The sequence below is a fragment of the Trichogramma pretiosum genome, unplaced genomic scaffold (genome assembly GCF_000599845.2).
Source record: "Trichogramma pretiosum strain Unisexual culture from Peru unplaced genomic scaffold, Tpre_2.0 scaffold1, whole genome shotgun sequence".
NCBI classification, from domain to species: Eukaryota; Metazoa; Arthropoda; class Insecta; order Hymenoptera; family Trichogrammatidae; genus Trichogramma; species Trichogramma pretiosum.
Window position 1 is genome coordinate 5,005,891 of NW_019641703.1, and position 17,538 is coordinate 5,023,428.

At 34.4% G+C, this 17,538-nt stretch overlaps 2 protein-coding genes and 1 long non-coding RNA gene across 6 annotated transcripts; all 3 read left to right on the plus strand.

The window, feature by feature from the left end:
• The first annotated feature begins 751 nt into the window (after positions 1-751).
• On the plus strand, positions 752-1,960 carry LOC106655707. Of its 3 annotated transcripts, none has more exons than XM_014376231.1 (5): positions 752-815; positions 1,084-1,255; positions 1,334-1,408; positions 1,470-1,802; positions 1,887-1,925. In XM_014376231.1, exons 2-5 carry the CDS (start codon positions 1,091-1,093, stop codon positions 1,896-1,898), a joined length of 585 nt encoding a protein of 194 aa, XP_014231717.1. In that variant the 5' UTR covers positions 752-815; positions 1,084-1,090; the 3' UTR covers positions 1,899-1,925. The 3 variants fall into 3 exon arrangements, with proteins under 3 accessions (XP_014231717.1, XP_014231733.1, XP_014231725.1); XM_014376239.1 differs by having other exon boundaries at positions 782-921; XM_014376247.1 differs by having other exon boundaries at positions 1,470-1,960.
• A 2,749-nt stretch (positions 1,961-4,709) lies between these two features.
• On the plus strand, positions 4,710-6,686 carry LOC106655766. Of its 2 annotated transcripts, XM_014376322.2 has the most exons (6): positions 4,710-4,929; positions 5,041-5,106; positions 5,178-5,414; positions 5,478-5,480; positions 5,665-5,965; positions 6,178-6,686. In XM_014376322.2, the coding sequence occupies exons 1-6, from the start codon at positions 4,757-4,759 to the stop codon at positions 6,502-6,504; spliced, it is 1,107 nt and encodes a 368-aa protein (XP_014231808.1). In that variant the 5' UTR covers positions 4,710-4,756; the 3' UTR covers positions 6,505-6,686. The 2 variants fall into 2 exon arrangements, with proteins under 2 accessions (XP_014231808.1, XP_014231816.1); XM_014376330.2 differs by lacking the exon at positions 5,478-5,480.
• A 2,431-nt stretch (positions 6,687-9,117) lies between these two features.
• Positions 9,118-9,670, plus strand: LOC111694461. The gene is made up of 3 exons (XR_002763644.1): positions 9,118-9,192; positions 9,461-9,527; positions 9,595-9,670. It is a non-coding gene; the product is annotated as an uncharacterized LOC111694461 (long non-coding RNA).
• Positions 9,671-17,538: the final 7,868 nt, after the last annotated feature.

Consider the following 17,538-nt stretch of genomic DNA (forward strand, 5'->3'; position numbering starts at 1 on the left):
AGCCGATCTGCAGCTAGCCTAAACTGTTTCCATCAGCAAAACTCGTTCGTTCGTGTTCGATGTTCAAACTTCGATCACCTCATATCCAGCGTTGTTAGAACGAGCCGCAAACATGGCTGCCTCACTGTTTTATCGACTCGACTTCGTTGACTTTTTCGGTGTAGCCAACTTATGAGTGCGGGCAATTTCAAATATACTTTGTAAAGCATACACTATAACTTGTACATGTACACGCGACTATTTCGTTGCTTATGATCTACTTGGATTTGTAATTATCAAACTGAAATGAATAATAAAGGATGCAACAATTTTATCATTAAACAAGAAACAATGTTTCGTTTTCATTTTATTTGGGATAAGTATAAACAAAAAGTAAAATTCAAAGCGCAAGCGACGGTTACACCATAAATGAAGGACATTATTCGGCTTTTTTAAATATTGAAAACGTATGGTATCACGCAAATGACGATACTGTCGAAACTAAGAATTTTGAACAGTTAAAAACAATCATTGAAAATGATGCTTATATATTAATCTATGAAAAAAAAATAAATTAGCTGTTGAAACGAATTCAAAGAGTTTTCTTTATTTCTAAACTTTTGTTTCCAAAAGAGCGTGTATATACACCTGCACATGTTCGTGATTCTCAAAGTTGGCTACACGTAGAAAGTCAACGAAGTCGAGTCGATAAAACAGTGAGGCAGCCATGTTTGCGGCTCGTTCTAACAACGCTGCTCATATCGTGCAAATAGTTTGAACTGAGCAGCAGCAGCTTATTTATTCGTTAACCGTTGCTCCAGGTTTCTGTAATCAATGTGAGTTGTGTGTTGTTTATTCGCAAACTATTCATCTATTTATTTATAATTTCTTAAAGTTGTAATAGTGACTTTTTTGTAATAAAAAAGAAACAAATATTAAGATGTAAGTTTTTAAAGAAATGTCTTCCATTGTAGTCGCGAAAATAAAGAAAAACGACATTCTAGCGCGTTCGGTTTTAAAAAATCTCTTTATTTAAAACGATTCTCAGTTGATTCATATTTAAACATAGGTGTTATAAAATTCATTGTTTGAAATGTTTTGTAGTTTCATAATGCAGTACGGTGGTTACGGTGGTTACGGTGGTGATTCACCACCATCTTCTTCGGCTTTTATTAAGCCAAAAGAGAGAGTTACAACTGAACAAAAACAATGTATATTTGAGTTTGTTATGGACAATCCAGAAATCATAACACATGATTCAACCCCTGAACGAGAGGTAAATTTTGTTAATTAAATACTTATAATTAACTGTCATATCTTAAGTTAATACAAATTCACATCTTTTTTTATGTAGAAAGTATTATGGGAATTACTGACAATGAAACTTAATCGTCTCACACCTGTCAAGTCCATAGATGCATGGAAAGTGGTATGTAATGTTATTACTATTTTATTCATTGCGTTATACTTTATTTATGTTGTATTTTCAGTTCTTGCAAAGGTGGCGAAAATCTTCTCGCTCAAATGATGAAAATAATTTGAAAGGGATTGATATAAAATTTAAAAAGTATTTGTTACGGCTCGATGCAACTTTCAATGGTACAAGGAAAACTCAAACTATCAAAGAAATTGATACTGAGCTGAAACAAGTTGTAGATCAGAAAAATAAGTTGATCCTAAAAAAAGAAGGCAATACAATGAAAATTATGAAGCTCGAAAGACAAATACAAGAAATAAAGAACGAGAATAAAATGATTCAGACAAATATTCAGCAACTAACTAAACAAAAGACTTTGCTTAATACAAAGAAAACTAAATTAGGAGTATAACAATATAGTTTAATTATATTTAAGCTAACGATAAGGTATAAGCATATTGTGAATTGATGTTCAAAACTTTGTTTGTAGATTAGTTTGTAGAAGAATTATTTCAAACGATATTTCATTCAAATAAAGTCAAGTTCAAATGCATTGACAAGAAAAGGTAATCGAGTTCTATTTTTCTTTTCCGACCGCTCGCGACAGTATTGAAATCGTCCGCCGGATGGCGTCTCGCTGCAGTGATCCGGCCCGCAGTTACCTACTTCAATGTAAACAGTGTCACGTGATCGCCGAGTCCCGAGACAGACCGTTGCCGAACATATGTCAAATGGCTGCGCTTGTCTCGTAACTTTCAGCACGAATCGTTATTTTTTTTATCGACAAGTGCTTCGAGTCAAGGGTAATCGAAAATTTAATTTCTTCTCGTACATTTTAAATCATTTCAAAATTTTTTTGGCATTTAGGGCATTTTTCGGAGCGAACTCTTCGCACACATTTATGAAATCTCTCTGTCGCAGCAGAATCGGACCGTTCTACTATCAGCAGTCAGGATTGCGACTCCTCTCTCTCTCTCTTCGTCGCTCGCGCGCGACCGGCATTAATGAAGCACGAACCGCAAAAACTCGCGGTGGCGCAGAGATAATACGCCGCGTGCAAAAAGTGAATGCCGCGTATTTCGGAGCTCGCTCCGCTGCAGTGCGTGCACGAGTTTCGACATGATGTTGCGAGGGGCCCCCCCTCATTGGACACACGACGAGCCTCATGAATACGTTAGTCGTTTTCTCGAGTACAATTATAATTATTAACATTGTCGGCCGGACTGTGTGTGCATTATAGGCACATGCACGCACACGCTTGGTATACTATACATTTGTATGTACGGGAGCAGATCTCGCGCATCGCAGTTGAATTGCGTAAAAACTATGTACATAACACACAGTACACACATAAGCGAGTGAACGCTCTGTCATTTTCGGTGCACTTCGAAAGTTCAAATGCAATGCGCTGTCACATGTAAATGCTTGGTAAATAGACGGCGGTATATATATAAATGTTACGTCACGCCAGTAATTCCGTCTCGAGAGAGAAAAAAAAACAAGAAGCAATTTAACGTCGTGCGAAGAGCCGTGTATATTATGTACGAGAGCGCAGAGGAGAACGAGAAGGATGTGTTTGGACACTGCGACCGCGACGATATAGTAATCGTTAAAGACGGAGGAAAATTGTCAGACTTATACACACGGATTATTTATTTCGCGAGCCGCGTGTAGACGTTTACGACTATTTGCATTGCATTACACCGCGAGAACGAGATAACGATCTTTGTAAATGCACATTTAAAACTGAATTAATGTAGGGCGCTATATTTACGTGTAAAAATCGATGGACGCATGCCGGCGGGGTCCGCAGCGGCGGCGGCGACGATCGTTTTCATTTAAATGTGTGTCGTATCCTATATATTGTACGCGCGATCGTGTGTTATCGCACTGTCAATTGGCTCGAGCTGCTCGCGACTGATACTCTATGACACAGATCTCGCCTCGACCACCCGAGCCGCGCCGCGGTGGTAATCATAAAATTTTTAAACAGCTACCCTGCACTAGCTCGCGCGCGGTCTCCAATATATAAATGTGCAGTTATTATAATGTACATGGCGTATAATAATACAAGTCGCACCGAGTCCAATGTGCATACATAATCCGTACGCTCGTCTATACATGCAACGTAAGATTTGTCGGCTACTCGGGGCAGCTCTCTCGGAGTCATTTAAGTGCACGCGACTGTATACTCATCGATTAAAAATACACAATTGTGCGCTGTTGCTGGCTTGGCACACATGGGCACACACGCGCACACAGTTGCCACCAGAGAGAGAGAGAGAGAGAACCTCATTATTATCGATCGATGACTCTTTGCCCGGTGCACACATGTATCGTATGCGTCGTATATATAAATTGTATATGATATAAGGAGGGCCGCGACCGCACACTGCACACACACCCACGACAACGTGGGCACGTGCTCGACGAGATTTTTTTCCATTTCCTCGCTCATATTTTTCCTCCAACAAGTAGTATACCATTTATGCATGTGTATAAATATGCACGCGGCCGCTCGTGCGAGCAAGCAAGCATGCCGCGCACACATTGTTGATAATGACTCACACGTTGTGCGGTACGTGCGAGCTTCTCGGATCCATTGCGCTCATGCTGATGTATAAACATGAATTGCAAGTGCGCCGCAGAGCTCTGGTGCATGTGTGGCAAGTGCAATAGGCCGTATCCGTGTTACGTAAGCCGAGAGCGGCCGGCTAAAACGAGGCAAGCTGCTGATGCAGCGGCTGCTGCTGGCCGGCACGATTCATGCGTACAATGTAAATGGAAGCGTTCGCTCTTGATAATGAATAGGCGCCCAACGGACTGACGCTTTTCAATCAGTTTTTACACGATGAATCGCGATAAATTGTTTTGTTTGGAATAATTGACTTTTATTTTCAGAAAAATGTAGAGAAATGGATTTAGAAAATAAAGAGACGAAAGCAGGGCACGACTTTAACGTCGAATCAACGCTGCGACGAGTATATTTGAGAAAAATTAATGTACGCAATTGTCGCGTCAAATTATAGTCTTCGAGCATAAACCAGCTCTCGAGGTTGCGACAAAATAACGAATATTGAAAATTGTCACTCGTGGAGAATTCGTGGAAACATTATCGCTCTCAATGTCGAATTTTTATCCGCAGCTACTTGATAATTTTGTCAAACGCGCGTCTATACTTTTAATCATTTATATTTTGCACGATCTAGAGCCACGAATATTCTTAATGGATGAATCGTAACAAAATCGTGCGAACAGTTCGATTTTGCTACCGACTCGGCAACGATGTCTTTCGCCAAAGTGAAAACAAATATGCCGCGAGAGGATAACGGCCAATTTGAGAATTACGATCCCTTTCGAATGACTCGACTGTTGCACAAGGTAGCCAGGAGTTGGCCGCCGGACGAAAAAAATCATCGGCACGGTATCCTGAGAAAATTTTTGCACGTGTCGCCACCGATCATCTGTATCGTCCTTTACATTTATAATCTGAGCGGATTTATGACAGCAAGAACTGTCGAAGATATATTAGAGTAATATCGATTTTTATGTATCTCTTATAGATTCTCAAGTTTTAGCACTGGTAGAGATACTTGATACAAAATTAGTTACTCAAATAAAATTATCTTATATTTTGTTTCAAGGGTGATCAATTTTGTATCGGTCTTTACAACGGCAACAGGAAGAAATTTCTTACTTGCGTTAACGAAGTTAGTAAAATTCTCTTTATCGATAATTTACTTCAACTACCAGCTCACTGATACGAGAAAAATGTTTGAAGACCGAAAATTCACGCATTGGTCTCAAAGACGATTGAAATGGAAAAAACGAGACGAGCCGATGAATTAAGCTCCATCCAATGTCAAATAATGAAAAAATGGCGAAACATTCACGATAAACTGACCAAGTTTTCAATTTACGGCGTGTGGGTCGGAGCTTTGATGTACTTGATCCCACCGATATTTTTTTCGAAGCTACCTTTTCCTGGCTACTCGACGAAAGGACTTGAAGAATCTAAGTAAGATATTTTTCAATAAATCCATATCGTTCATTCGAATAAAGGGATTGATTTCTTTTTCAGATGGTATCGTGATATTCTGTTATCGACAAATTCTTTCCGTGTCCAATTATTTTTCAGTGTACCAAAGAACAAAAATATCTTAATTTATCCCCAATCAATTTCTCTTTTCTTCACTTATTATCGCACGAAAAATGAAAAAATTCCATGCACTTCATTTACGCCAAAAATGACATTTTACTGTGTTCAGGTTCTACGCGATATACTTCCTACAGTTGCTGTTCGCGTGCATATTCATACCTCCCTGGATATCCGTCGATTTTTACGTCTGTACCTTTCTGTGCACACTCTGCCGAGAGTTGGACATGTTTTACGACGCGATGCAGAATATACGTGACAAAGACAGGTCCTATTTGTATCGAGTTATCGATAGGCACAGCAGAATTTTGACGTACGGCATGGAGGTGTGCGACATCGTGAGCTACTCCTTCGGAGTCGTTCACGCTTCTTACGGCGTTTTTTTGATTTTCGGAACGATAGCCATGACTCAGGTAATGCATTGTCTATGTAAAGTTTGTATGAATTTATCAAGACCAAAATATATTAAAATTTACAACGAGTAAAGAAGCGACATGAATTTAGAACGAGTATATAGAGGTCTTAGCTTCAAATTATATAGAACGTTGTTGCGCGCGTGCGTTGTAATTTTACCCCTCGAAACGACGATTTTCATTTAATTTTCCATATAATAATTTTACATCAGATAAATTGGAGCACCCACGGTGGCTTGGCGATCAGAAACATCATAACGATGATCGTTTGCGCGAGCAGCCTGTCCCTGATGTGCTTCATCGGCGATCTGATCCAGGATCTGTCGACGCGACTGGGCGACTGCATCGTTCTGGACAATTTTCTCGATCGCCGCAAGGACCGAAAATACCTGAAACTCCTCGAGATCGTGCACGCGCGCAGCTGCTGCAGCCTGAAAATCAAGTACTCGCCGAACATGATAGTCAACATGCAGATGTACAGCGTCACCCTGAATTACATACTGTCGATATACACGTTCGCACTGACCGTAATGGCTTGATCCAAGTTACGATTTTCACAAGATGATAATTTATTCGTCCTCCTTTTTTCTTCTTCTACGACTGTCCAGAGACTCGGGAAAGAGATGATGACTATTGTTTTGTTTTCGAACCACGATAAAACTTTTATTTTGTCTCAATTAAAACTTTGTATCACGAACGAGTGTACGGCATTTTCAATGACGATCCCAATGTGACGTGCGCATTAATTGTTTTAGTAGTCATAGAATAAACGGAGCAATGTCAAACTGCAGCAGGTTCTAGTTATTTTATGGCACTGCGTGATCGTGATTTTAATGCGATAAACAATTATCAAGTGCACGTTACTCTTATGTTATAGTGGAAAGTACGACGATCTCGACTTTCAGGTAGCATTAGATCAATTAATTGATATACAATATTAAAAATAGCCTCCGACAAACGATTGAATGAACATGATTAAATCGCGGTCATTGGTGTGTGCGCGCGTATTGCATTTTTTTATCGGCCCGGTGCGAGCGGAGAAAGAGTCCCGATCATACATCAAAAGTGGTAAAAATGACCGTTACAGAATGAAAAGCAATGTCGTTAGCGTCAAGCGCGTGCGAACATCGAAAAACTATGAATAGAAATTCGATCGAGGGGGTGAGTTGTGCGACGAATGTTGACATTTTACTTATTTATAAAGTCGAATGCTTTCTTTTTGTTCCTGCACGTATCAACGTTTTTTTGATTTTAATATAACATCACACTTTGCATTATAAATGTGTGTTGTTTTTACCTCGTATCCATGGAGTAAGGGACGAATATAATAAAAAATTTCTGAAATCCGCAAGAGGTCAAGACATATTTGGCACTTTGTGATAAAAATGATTACAAAAAATATTTTTTAATCGACTGATGGACACTATAGTACTTTTTTTGAATTGAAAGTATAGTTGTTACTTTTTCAATTGTTTTATCTTTAAGGACTGACCGTGAAAAATACTTTACAAATGGTATTATTATTAATAAAGGCGTTCATTCTTAATTTAGGCCCACTCGTACAGTTTTAACAATATTAAACGTAACATTTTTTCACAGCAAGCTTTTTCATTCAAATGATCATTCCGTCATGTAAGAGAGATTGTAGGTCTGCATTTTAAATACAAAAATGTTTGTGCAACGAGAAGATGATATAATCAATGAGACAATAGAGGGTATGGAAAAATTATTATTGTGTAATTTCCTTTGGATCAAGATACCAATGCAAATCTTATTCTTATGGCCACTCCAAAGTAAAAGTAAACAATCTAGTGGAAGATTTCTCTTAATTTTATACTTTTTTGTTTCATTAGTATGTCTGGTAAGTGATTCAACATGATTAGAATCTCATTTATGAAAAGTAATACATTTTCAGGGTTTAATGATGATAGACAGAATCATTAAAGTACACGCAAATGGCAGTATGGTGGTAAAATTTCTATTTTTAATTTCCAATTCTTCACTCGTGATCTTTTTTTATGTTAATTTAATCATGAACTATGGTAAAGTACGTAATGTTATACTGTCTTTGTTTAAAATATAATGATGACATTTGAAAAGGCAACGATACTCCAATTTGATACAATATAATTTTCAGATGATAGCAATACTAACACAATTGACTAAAGTATTCAAAAACCATGATGAACAGGCTAAACAAATAATTTTAAAAAAAGTAAATTATTCTCTATTTATTAGCCGCATTCAAACTGGTATGTTTTTACAAGCGTGAAAATAATTTAAATAAATTTGTAACAAGCTTTTATTACAGTGGCAGTTTTTTTATTATTTAATGTCAGCACCACAATTTTTCCTGTGCTTAAACACATTTGTTTATCGTGGATATTTCCAGAACATCAACAGCCAAAATCTTCGTTACAATTTAATTTGCTATATTTCTTGGACGAAAAAGAGTTCTTCTATGTTGTTGTATCATTCAACATTTTACTTTCAACAATATTTTTTCTACTTCTTACACTGGTGAGTTTTTTTCTTTGGCTAGCCACAGGATTTGCTGTCGGCAATCTAGTTTGTTTTCAGTAAGTATTGTCTATGTTAATATCTAATCAATACAGTTGTTCTTATTAATGAATTTTAAATCTTTTTTCAATCTAGATATTATTTGAAAAAAATAGACATAGAGTCCAAACATAAAATTCATTCTTCGGAAGCTAATTCAAAGGATCTGATGTACAAAAAGTTGAAAAAAATAATTTATAAACATCAAACATTTATGGAGTACGTAACGAATGAATAATATTCCTCTTGAAGTGTTAATTTAAAATTAACAATTTGTAAATACTATTACTTTAAGATTTTCTGGTTGATAATTATCGTCAAGTGATACTTATAAATAATTAAATTTGGGCTACAAAATTAATCTCAATTTCGATGTGAAAACTTTTATAACTAATATGTTCACGTATAAGCTCAAGTCGCCTAATTGTTCTAATTATTTGAGAAATAGTAATTATTAGTTTTAATAATTTCTGGAAAAGTATTAGTAAAACTAAATTTATTTCAATTTATTGGAAATTTTATCATTAATCGAAGTCGATTTCATAGCAATTTTGATAATTTATGTTTTTTATTTTAGCATTTTCGAAAATATTTGTTCTTTTGCAAGTCCTACGTTATTTCTTACTCTTGCTAGTAATGGATTCAACGTAATTATACTTGGTACTTGGGTAAATATAACTTTGTATGATTTCTTATAATATTATCTTGTGTATCAATTAATTTTTTATCTATTGACAAAATATCTATAAAAATTGCATTTATTTAATATTTATCTACTGGTATTTTGTCCCTAAAATATTTTCTGGTAATTTTTTTGAAATATAATATATGGCTCTGGTGATTTTTTGTGAATTTCTGTTTAGATTGTGATATTACTGGAAAAAGACTCACAAGAGTCTTATTATATGTTATTATTGTTTTTTACTATTATGGTAGGAGTTTTTAATGAGTGCATACCGAGTCAGTTGATGAGTAACGCTGGGTACAAATTCTTCAATTGTTGGTAAAAATGATTTAATTATATCTTAAGGTATTAAATTGATCATTTCAACCTAAAAAATTTTATCCAGTTACAGCATCAAATGGTACAATTATCCACCAAAATCTAGGCTTGCTATGTTAATGTTAATGAATAGAGCAATGAAAATCCCCGCGCTAAAGGGAGGACCAATATTTATTTTAAATTTGGAGCTGTTTAGCAAAGTGAGCTAATTTTCTCCATATATTACTTAACTACTTATACTTACTTATATTTACTTATACTTTTGGACCATACCTATCTACCATAAATTACTTATACTTATGTAAATGTATTTTATTTTTACAGATCTTAAAAAGTTCAGTATCATTCATGGCAGCTTTCAGATCATTGTACATTTCGCATTCATTTGAAAGTTGAGCGTACCTGGAAATTGTGGAAAAAAAAGAATTTTAAATCTAAGAAAAATTTGAATAAAAATTATTGAAAAATAAATTCCGTCACCTAATTACCATCTAACTTTTATTAATAAAGATTTATTTGACTATTATCGGATTGAAAGTTTACTTGCGAGTTTTTGATTTTTTGTTCTATTATAAACTATATTTGCAATGACATCCGATTTCCATTTTTGATAATTTTTTTTTTAAATATTTATTCATAAATATTTGATATAAGCAGATTCTCGAGATACACTAAGAAAGCAGAAATTCTGTGATTTAACACAATTGGTCTTGAGCATGATAAACATAGTATAACTTGAGGAACTGTAAGACTTCCGTGCAATGCTTTCATAGTAGTACCCCAACATTTTTAATAGAAGGAAAAAATTTATTCATAGAAAAAAAAGATTCGTCATGGACATATTTTGAATAAAAAGTTCTATTGTCACTTTTTTAAATTTCATTATTTCTTCAAGAACTACCCATGAAAATCGATATAAATTTCATTATTCACGAAGACGTTTATGTTTTATTTAAATAAATGCTTAAAGCTTTAACAATATCAGAAACAACATATTTTCGTATCGATTTTATTCATAAACACTGGACACTTTGACACAAAAGAGATTACCGGTTTTCAATAGAAATACAATTATGGCTATGCAACGTGAAAATAACTTCGATGAGAAGTTCAGCAGACAGATGGAAATATTGCTTGGACCAAAATTATTCTTTTGCGTCAAGAGAATAATGCAATTATTTTTTTTATGGTCGCTCAAAAATGAAAAAATAAAATCTAGTGGAAGGTTTCTCCTTATTTTATTTTTTATAGTTTCATTAGTATGCATGGTAAGTGATTTAAATAGATTAAAATTTCATTTATGAAAACTAGTATGTTTTCAGGGTTTAACATTGTTAAATGAAATCAATAAGGTCGATGTAAATGGCAGTAATGTGGTCATATGTTTATTCATATTTTCGAATTTTTCGCTCGTTATCTTTGCTTATGCTTATTTAATCCTGAACGATGGTAAAGTGCGTAACTTTATTTGCCTAAAATATAATTATGACATACTTGAAAAATTCTACTATACACCAATTTGACAAGACTCCATTTTTAGATGAAAGCAATATTGATAAAAATGACTCAAGTGTTGAAAGACAATGATGACCAGGCTAAACAAATAATTTTAAAAAAAGTCAACAATTCTCTACTTATAAGCCGCATTCAAATTGGTAATAATTTTACTTGCTTCAACGTGATTTGATTTAATAAGTGTCGTTTATTTGTTTATAGCGGTAGTTTTTTTATTTGTCAATATCGGTACAGTGATTCTTCCTGTCCTTTTATCTATTTTGTCATCTTGGACATTTCCAAAACATCAACAACCGAAATCTTCTTCACAATTTAATTTGCTATATTTTTTGGATGAAAACCAATTCTTCTATGTTATTTTTGCATTTAATTTTATACTTTCAACAATTAGCTGTCTATTTCTTGCATTTGCAAGCTATTTTGTTTGGTTAGCAACAGGATTAATCGTCGGAAGTCTCTGCAGCTTTCAGTGAGTATTACTTACATTTATAACATATTAATATGGTCTAATCTAAATAAATATTTCTTTTAATACAATTCAGATATTATTTGAAAAAAATCGACATGGAGTTCGAACACAATGATTATTCTTCTAAAGTAAATGCCAAGGATCTGGTTTACAACGAGTTGAAAAAAATAATTCATAAACATCAAAAATTGATGGAGTACGTTATAGATGAATCAAAAAATCCTTCTAAAAATTTTCGAAGTGAACACATCAAAAATAGTAGTTTCATTATATTTGATTAGCAATTGTAATGAAATGGCTACTGTATTTATCTTCTAGAAAAAATATGTTCCTTTGTATGAGCTCAAAAAGTTATTTTCGAAAATTCGGTGGTATTAATTGGTTTTAATCTTTTTTTGGTATTTTTTTGTATGTTTGAACACAATAGTCAAATTTATTGTCCAAAAACAATTCAATTTTGATTTTGACAATAAATATTTTTACCTTATGTAACAAAATTATTACACGTTGCAGGTTTTTCGAATATTTATGTTCTTTTACAAGACCTATATATATGATAAGTCTTGTTTCTAATGGCTTCAACATAATTATGCTTGGTACTTGGGTAAATATAATATTTTATGATTTCGTCTTATATCGTTTTGAAAATAAATTAATTTTTATGTTTGTTTATAAATAATTTCATACAAAAGGTATTTAAATTATATATTTTTCTGTTTATTTAACATAAAATATATTTTTAATAATAACTTCAACTTTGTGAGGTTCTGAAAATTTTTATGCGAATTCACCTTTAGATTGTGATATTGTTGGAAAAAGACTTACAAGAAGCTGCACATTTTTTATCACTTTTCTTTTCTATTCTGATTGGAGTTCTGGCTTCGTGCATGCCAAGCCAGTTGATGAGTAATGCAGGGTACGAGTTTTTCAATTACTGGTAAATAGTACCAAATTATTTCAACCAAAATATTTGCAAATTTAACCATAATAAATTTACAAGTACTGTTAAGCTTTAGGATCAATTGGTATAATTATCCACCACGATCAAGGATTGCTTTGGTATTGTTAATGAATGGAGCAATGAAAATTCCTGTGCTAGTGGGGGGACCAATATTCATCTTAAATTTCGAAACATTCAGCAACGTGAGTAAAATATTGCCACATATAATGAATAATTTATACTAATTTATTCAATTCCACAGTTTTTCAACAATTCAGTATCATTCATCACAGCTTTTAGATCATTGTATATTTCGCGTGGATAAATAAATCTTTCAGAGCTCAACCCATCGGAAAATCTTAAGAAAATCGATACATGTATTATGAAAATTTGAGAGGGAAACTCGTTCTTAAAGTACTAAACTCGTTATTTAAAAGAAAAAAATTAAATCTATAGATATTGAAATATACCTTTTGAAAAGACAAAAAATAGAAATGACTGCTCAAGTAACATTTCAATCAAATGAAAACAAAATGTTGCTCCATCCAAAGAGATTGACTTTATTTTCTATAAGGTTCGAAGTATGCATTATGTTGGTAACATACACAATGAAATAAATTCGCTATTTGGTTTCAGTGGCTCTTGCATTTTTAGAAAATAAAGTTTTTGAATGAAAAATTCTACTATCAATTTCATTTGTGGAACATCCAATGTGGAACACCAATACTCTTTGGATGGAGCAACATTTTGTTTTCATTTGATTGAAATGTTACTTGAGCAGTCATTTCTATTTTTTGTCTTTTTAAAAGTTATATTTCAATATCTATAGATTTAATTTTTTTCTTTTAAAGAACGAGTTTAGTACTTTAAGAACGAGTTAAGTACTTGTAGTATTTATTCTAAATTAATGAGTGAATTTTAAAGTTCTGTTAGGGGCTTATATACACCTTAAATTCAAAAAAATTTTTTTTCAATTTTTGAATAGGATTTTTTCTCCCCTTTCCATTGCTTTTTTCGAAATTCTAAAATTTTGATTTGGCACTGAGATACAACTGTTTCCGTGAGCCTTTTTCCTATACTTTACGTGTTAAATTTTTTCTTCTTTTGCGTTTTCTGGCGATTAGTGTTTTTGGACACTTGTCGTAATATTCAGAGGGTATCGATTGAGCTTTCTGCACCAGGGTCGGTTACACTTCTTTAGAACATGACTGGTTATGGCTACTACCACGGGTGAGACGACCGAACACACAGGTTGCTCTGCATGAACAGTTAAACACACATTTTTTTTTATTTTTCGTTTTTGCCAAAATTTAAGTCATAAAAGTACGTTTTGAAAATGATCTATGAGCTCAATCGTCTCACCCGTGGTAGTGTCCGTAACCATTCATGTCCTGAAGAAGTGTACGCGACCCTGGTGCAGAAAGCTCAATCGGTACCCTCTGAATATTACGACAAGTGACCAAAAACATTACTCGCCAGAAAACGCAAAAGAAGAAAAAATTTAACACGCGAAGTATAGGAAAAGGGTTCACGGAAACAGCTGTATCTCAGAGCAAAATCAAAATTTTGGAATTTCGAAAAAAGCAATGGAAAGGGGAGAAAAAATCCTATTCAAAAATTGAATAAAAAGAAGTTTGAATTTAAGGTGTATGTAAGCCCTTAAGAAAGCTGAATTATTATGATTGATCAGAAATGCCCACGAGTGTTTTACATTTGAAAAATATTGTACAACTGCAAGTTTGAAGAATGAGTACCGAAACTATGGAATGTTTTAATTATATGAAACTAGATTGCAAACCAGATTTTTCAAACCAAATTTTTTTTCAAATAAAATAAGCATTTTGTATGAAATTACAAGATATTTTTTTACCTAATTTGAATGTCAAGTTTCATAGATACCACATTGATTGATGTTATTTTTTTCAAAGAAATGACAACAAAGAACGTTCTCTTTATTATTATTCATGAATACATTCACTTTTTATTTAAACACATTCTTATAGCCTGAATTACAAAAATACTTAACATTTTATGCAAACGATTTCATCCATAAAAATCACCACTAATGTAAAAGAAATCATGAGTTGCCAATTCAAATTCGAAAATGTGTATGCAACGAGAAGATACTATTAATGAAGAGACCGTTAAGGAGATGGAAATATTGCTCTCGTTGGAATTTTATTGGCATTTTATGGCCGCTCCAAAATAAAAAATAAAGTCTAGTAGAAGGTTTTTCCTTCCACTTATCTTTTATTTTTTATAGTTTTATTAGTATATGTATGGTGAATGTTTTGAATTAATTTTAATCTCAATTATGAGAACAAGTATATTTTCAGGGTTTAAAATCGTTTAGCGAAATCAATAAGGTTGACGTAAACGGCATTGCTGTAGTCAAATCTCTATTTTTAACTTCAAATTTTTCGCTCGTGATCTTGAACATTGATATACAGGCTCAACAAAGAACTTTAAAAAATGTGAAAAACTCGGTTATCATCAGCCGTTTTTATATTGGTAATGATTTCGCCAGTCAATGTTGAATTATTAATTATAATTATTTTTTTTTACAGTGGCTTTTTTATATCATTTAATGACAGCATCGTCATTTTTCCTGTACTTTTTCCCATTTTTCAATCATGGATATTTCCAATACATCAACACCCGAAACTTTTATAATTTAATTCTGTATATTTCATGAATGAAAATGATCGTCTCTACTACGTTATTCCGACATTTAAATTTATACTTTCAACAACTTGCCTTATGTTTTTTGTACTCGTAAATTCTTTCGTTTGGATGGGCACAGGATTTTTTATCGGCAGTCTTTACGGTTTTCAGTACCTATTGCTTCGATTAATGATTGTAACTTCTATCTCAAAATTGATATATTAATACTCTTTTATATTTATAGATATTACATGAAAAAAATAGATATCGAATTTAAACATGAGATTCAGACAGCTGGAAAGAAAACAATGGATCCTCTTTACGGAAAGCTAAAAAAATTAATTCATAAACATCAAAAATCGATGGAGTATGTAATAAATCCATCACATTCCATTCCAACGTTTTACATCACAATTATTATATGTGTACGATTTTTTGAATATTTGTGTTCCTTTTCAAGCTCTACGTATTTATTTGCCCTGGCAATTATTGCTTTCAATGTAAGTATGCTCGGCACTTGGTGGTTTCATGGCATCTTTTAGATCATTGTATGCTTCACATCGATGATTGAATAAATTATATTTTTATGTAAAATCATAGTCAAATTTTGATTGCCTCGCATTTATTACCACCTCTAATAATAAAGGTACTCATCTTAGATCAGCCATGTCCATGGTAAAGAGAGGTACTTAGTAAAACTACTCATAAATATACAAGCATGACAAATGCTCAGAAGATAAAAAGAAAAAAAAAGAAAAACATTTGCGCTGTCTTGGAAGAACAAAAAAAAATAATAATAAAGATACTGATCGTACATCTTTATTTATGTTGAAAAATTTTCCGCAACTTCAATCCTCGTGGCTTCGCCACATGTATCGAACGAAGACAAAGGTCAAGCGTGCGACGTCGATGCTTCGCCTTGAGATATGGCAAATAAACTCAACGGATCAGGTATGTCATTCTTAAGATTTGCATAAACTATAGCGCAGTCTATGGCTGTGCAGGTGCGAAATCCATCATAGACGCTTGGAGAAAAGAAAGGATAGGCTGCTAATTCTTTCTCGCCTCTCTAAACTCGCGTATACCTACATAATTATTTCGTGTCCGACAGCGCCGAATGGTGGCCGCCGCGCGCCATGTATCGAAGTATAGACGTCGTCGACGCATATAGACATCGGTCTCGAGCGACATGACAGCAGGCTGCAGTGGTGGACGCGGACCTGCGTCGCCGCACCTGCAGCGGGCTCAAAGCTCTGCTTACGTATACACAAGGGCGATGGCCGCGCGATCAACCCCTCTCGAATGTGCTCGCGATGCAGCAGCCCGCGACCGAGGTGCGTGCCAGTATAACACACGTCGCGGCGTCGCTGCGTGGAGTTGTTGCGGCCGGGCGCGAGTGGGGGCTGCTGCATCGCGCTACATAAAGGGTCTCGACGCGCGCGGGGGAGTCGAGAAAAGCCCCTCTCGTCCGTTTCCAGAGTGTACGTATAGTGTATGCATACGTGTGGGCGCGACGCCTTATATCGTCATTAAATATGTACCATTTGAACAGGTGCAAATTACGTATGGATTTTGTACAATGAATAAAAATTTTCAGCTCAATTTCGTTACTGATATGGAATGAGGAAGCGTTTTTTTCCCTAACTCATGTGAATAAGAACGTTGACGAGGAGCTCGAGTGCGAGATGCTTTTCGGATGAATCTCGTGGGCGTGTATCGTAGTAGTATACGTGTTAAAATATATTATTAGCATAAGCCACATATACAATACTTACTGTATATCGTTGAGAATGCTGTGTATATAGCCGTCCGTTGACCGCTAAGTGCGTTATATTAAATTTTCCTCTCTCTCTTCATTTTCATATTATTACGCGTTAACGTACTGTACGCGGCCTTGTTTCGTGGCTTTTAAACTGCGCCGTCGCATTTAAAGCAACTAAAATACACGCTTACTACCGCACAAAGTAGGCGCACAATATACACATCTTAAAAAATATATTCGTTATGTATTGTATTAAGTCCGTGCTGGTGGTTTCGCGTGAAATAGTAACACATTTTTTTCTTTTTTTTTTTCGTTTCGAGCTGTGCGCGCTTCATCGCGTGCATAGGAGATCGTTTAGACCGCACGTAAATTATATTATCGTGATTAGTGTATGTAGCTAGATATAGGTTGTGAGCGATCATACAAATCTATAAAAGCGTAATTATTCGTAAGTGCGATTTAACGAGGGAATAATTTCCGCGATCCGATTTTAGAAAAGTCATTATTCAATTAAAGGGATAATAGCTCGAACGTTTGCGCGTGACTCCGAATCCGTGTAAGAGTAAAAATTATTGAAAAAAGCTCGCGAGCGAGACGCATTTAAACAAACTTTCAACTTTTTCACGCCTCTTTTGTCGGCAAGAAAGATAAATGAAATCGG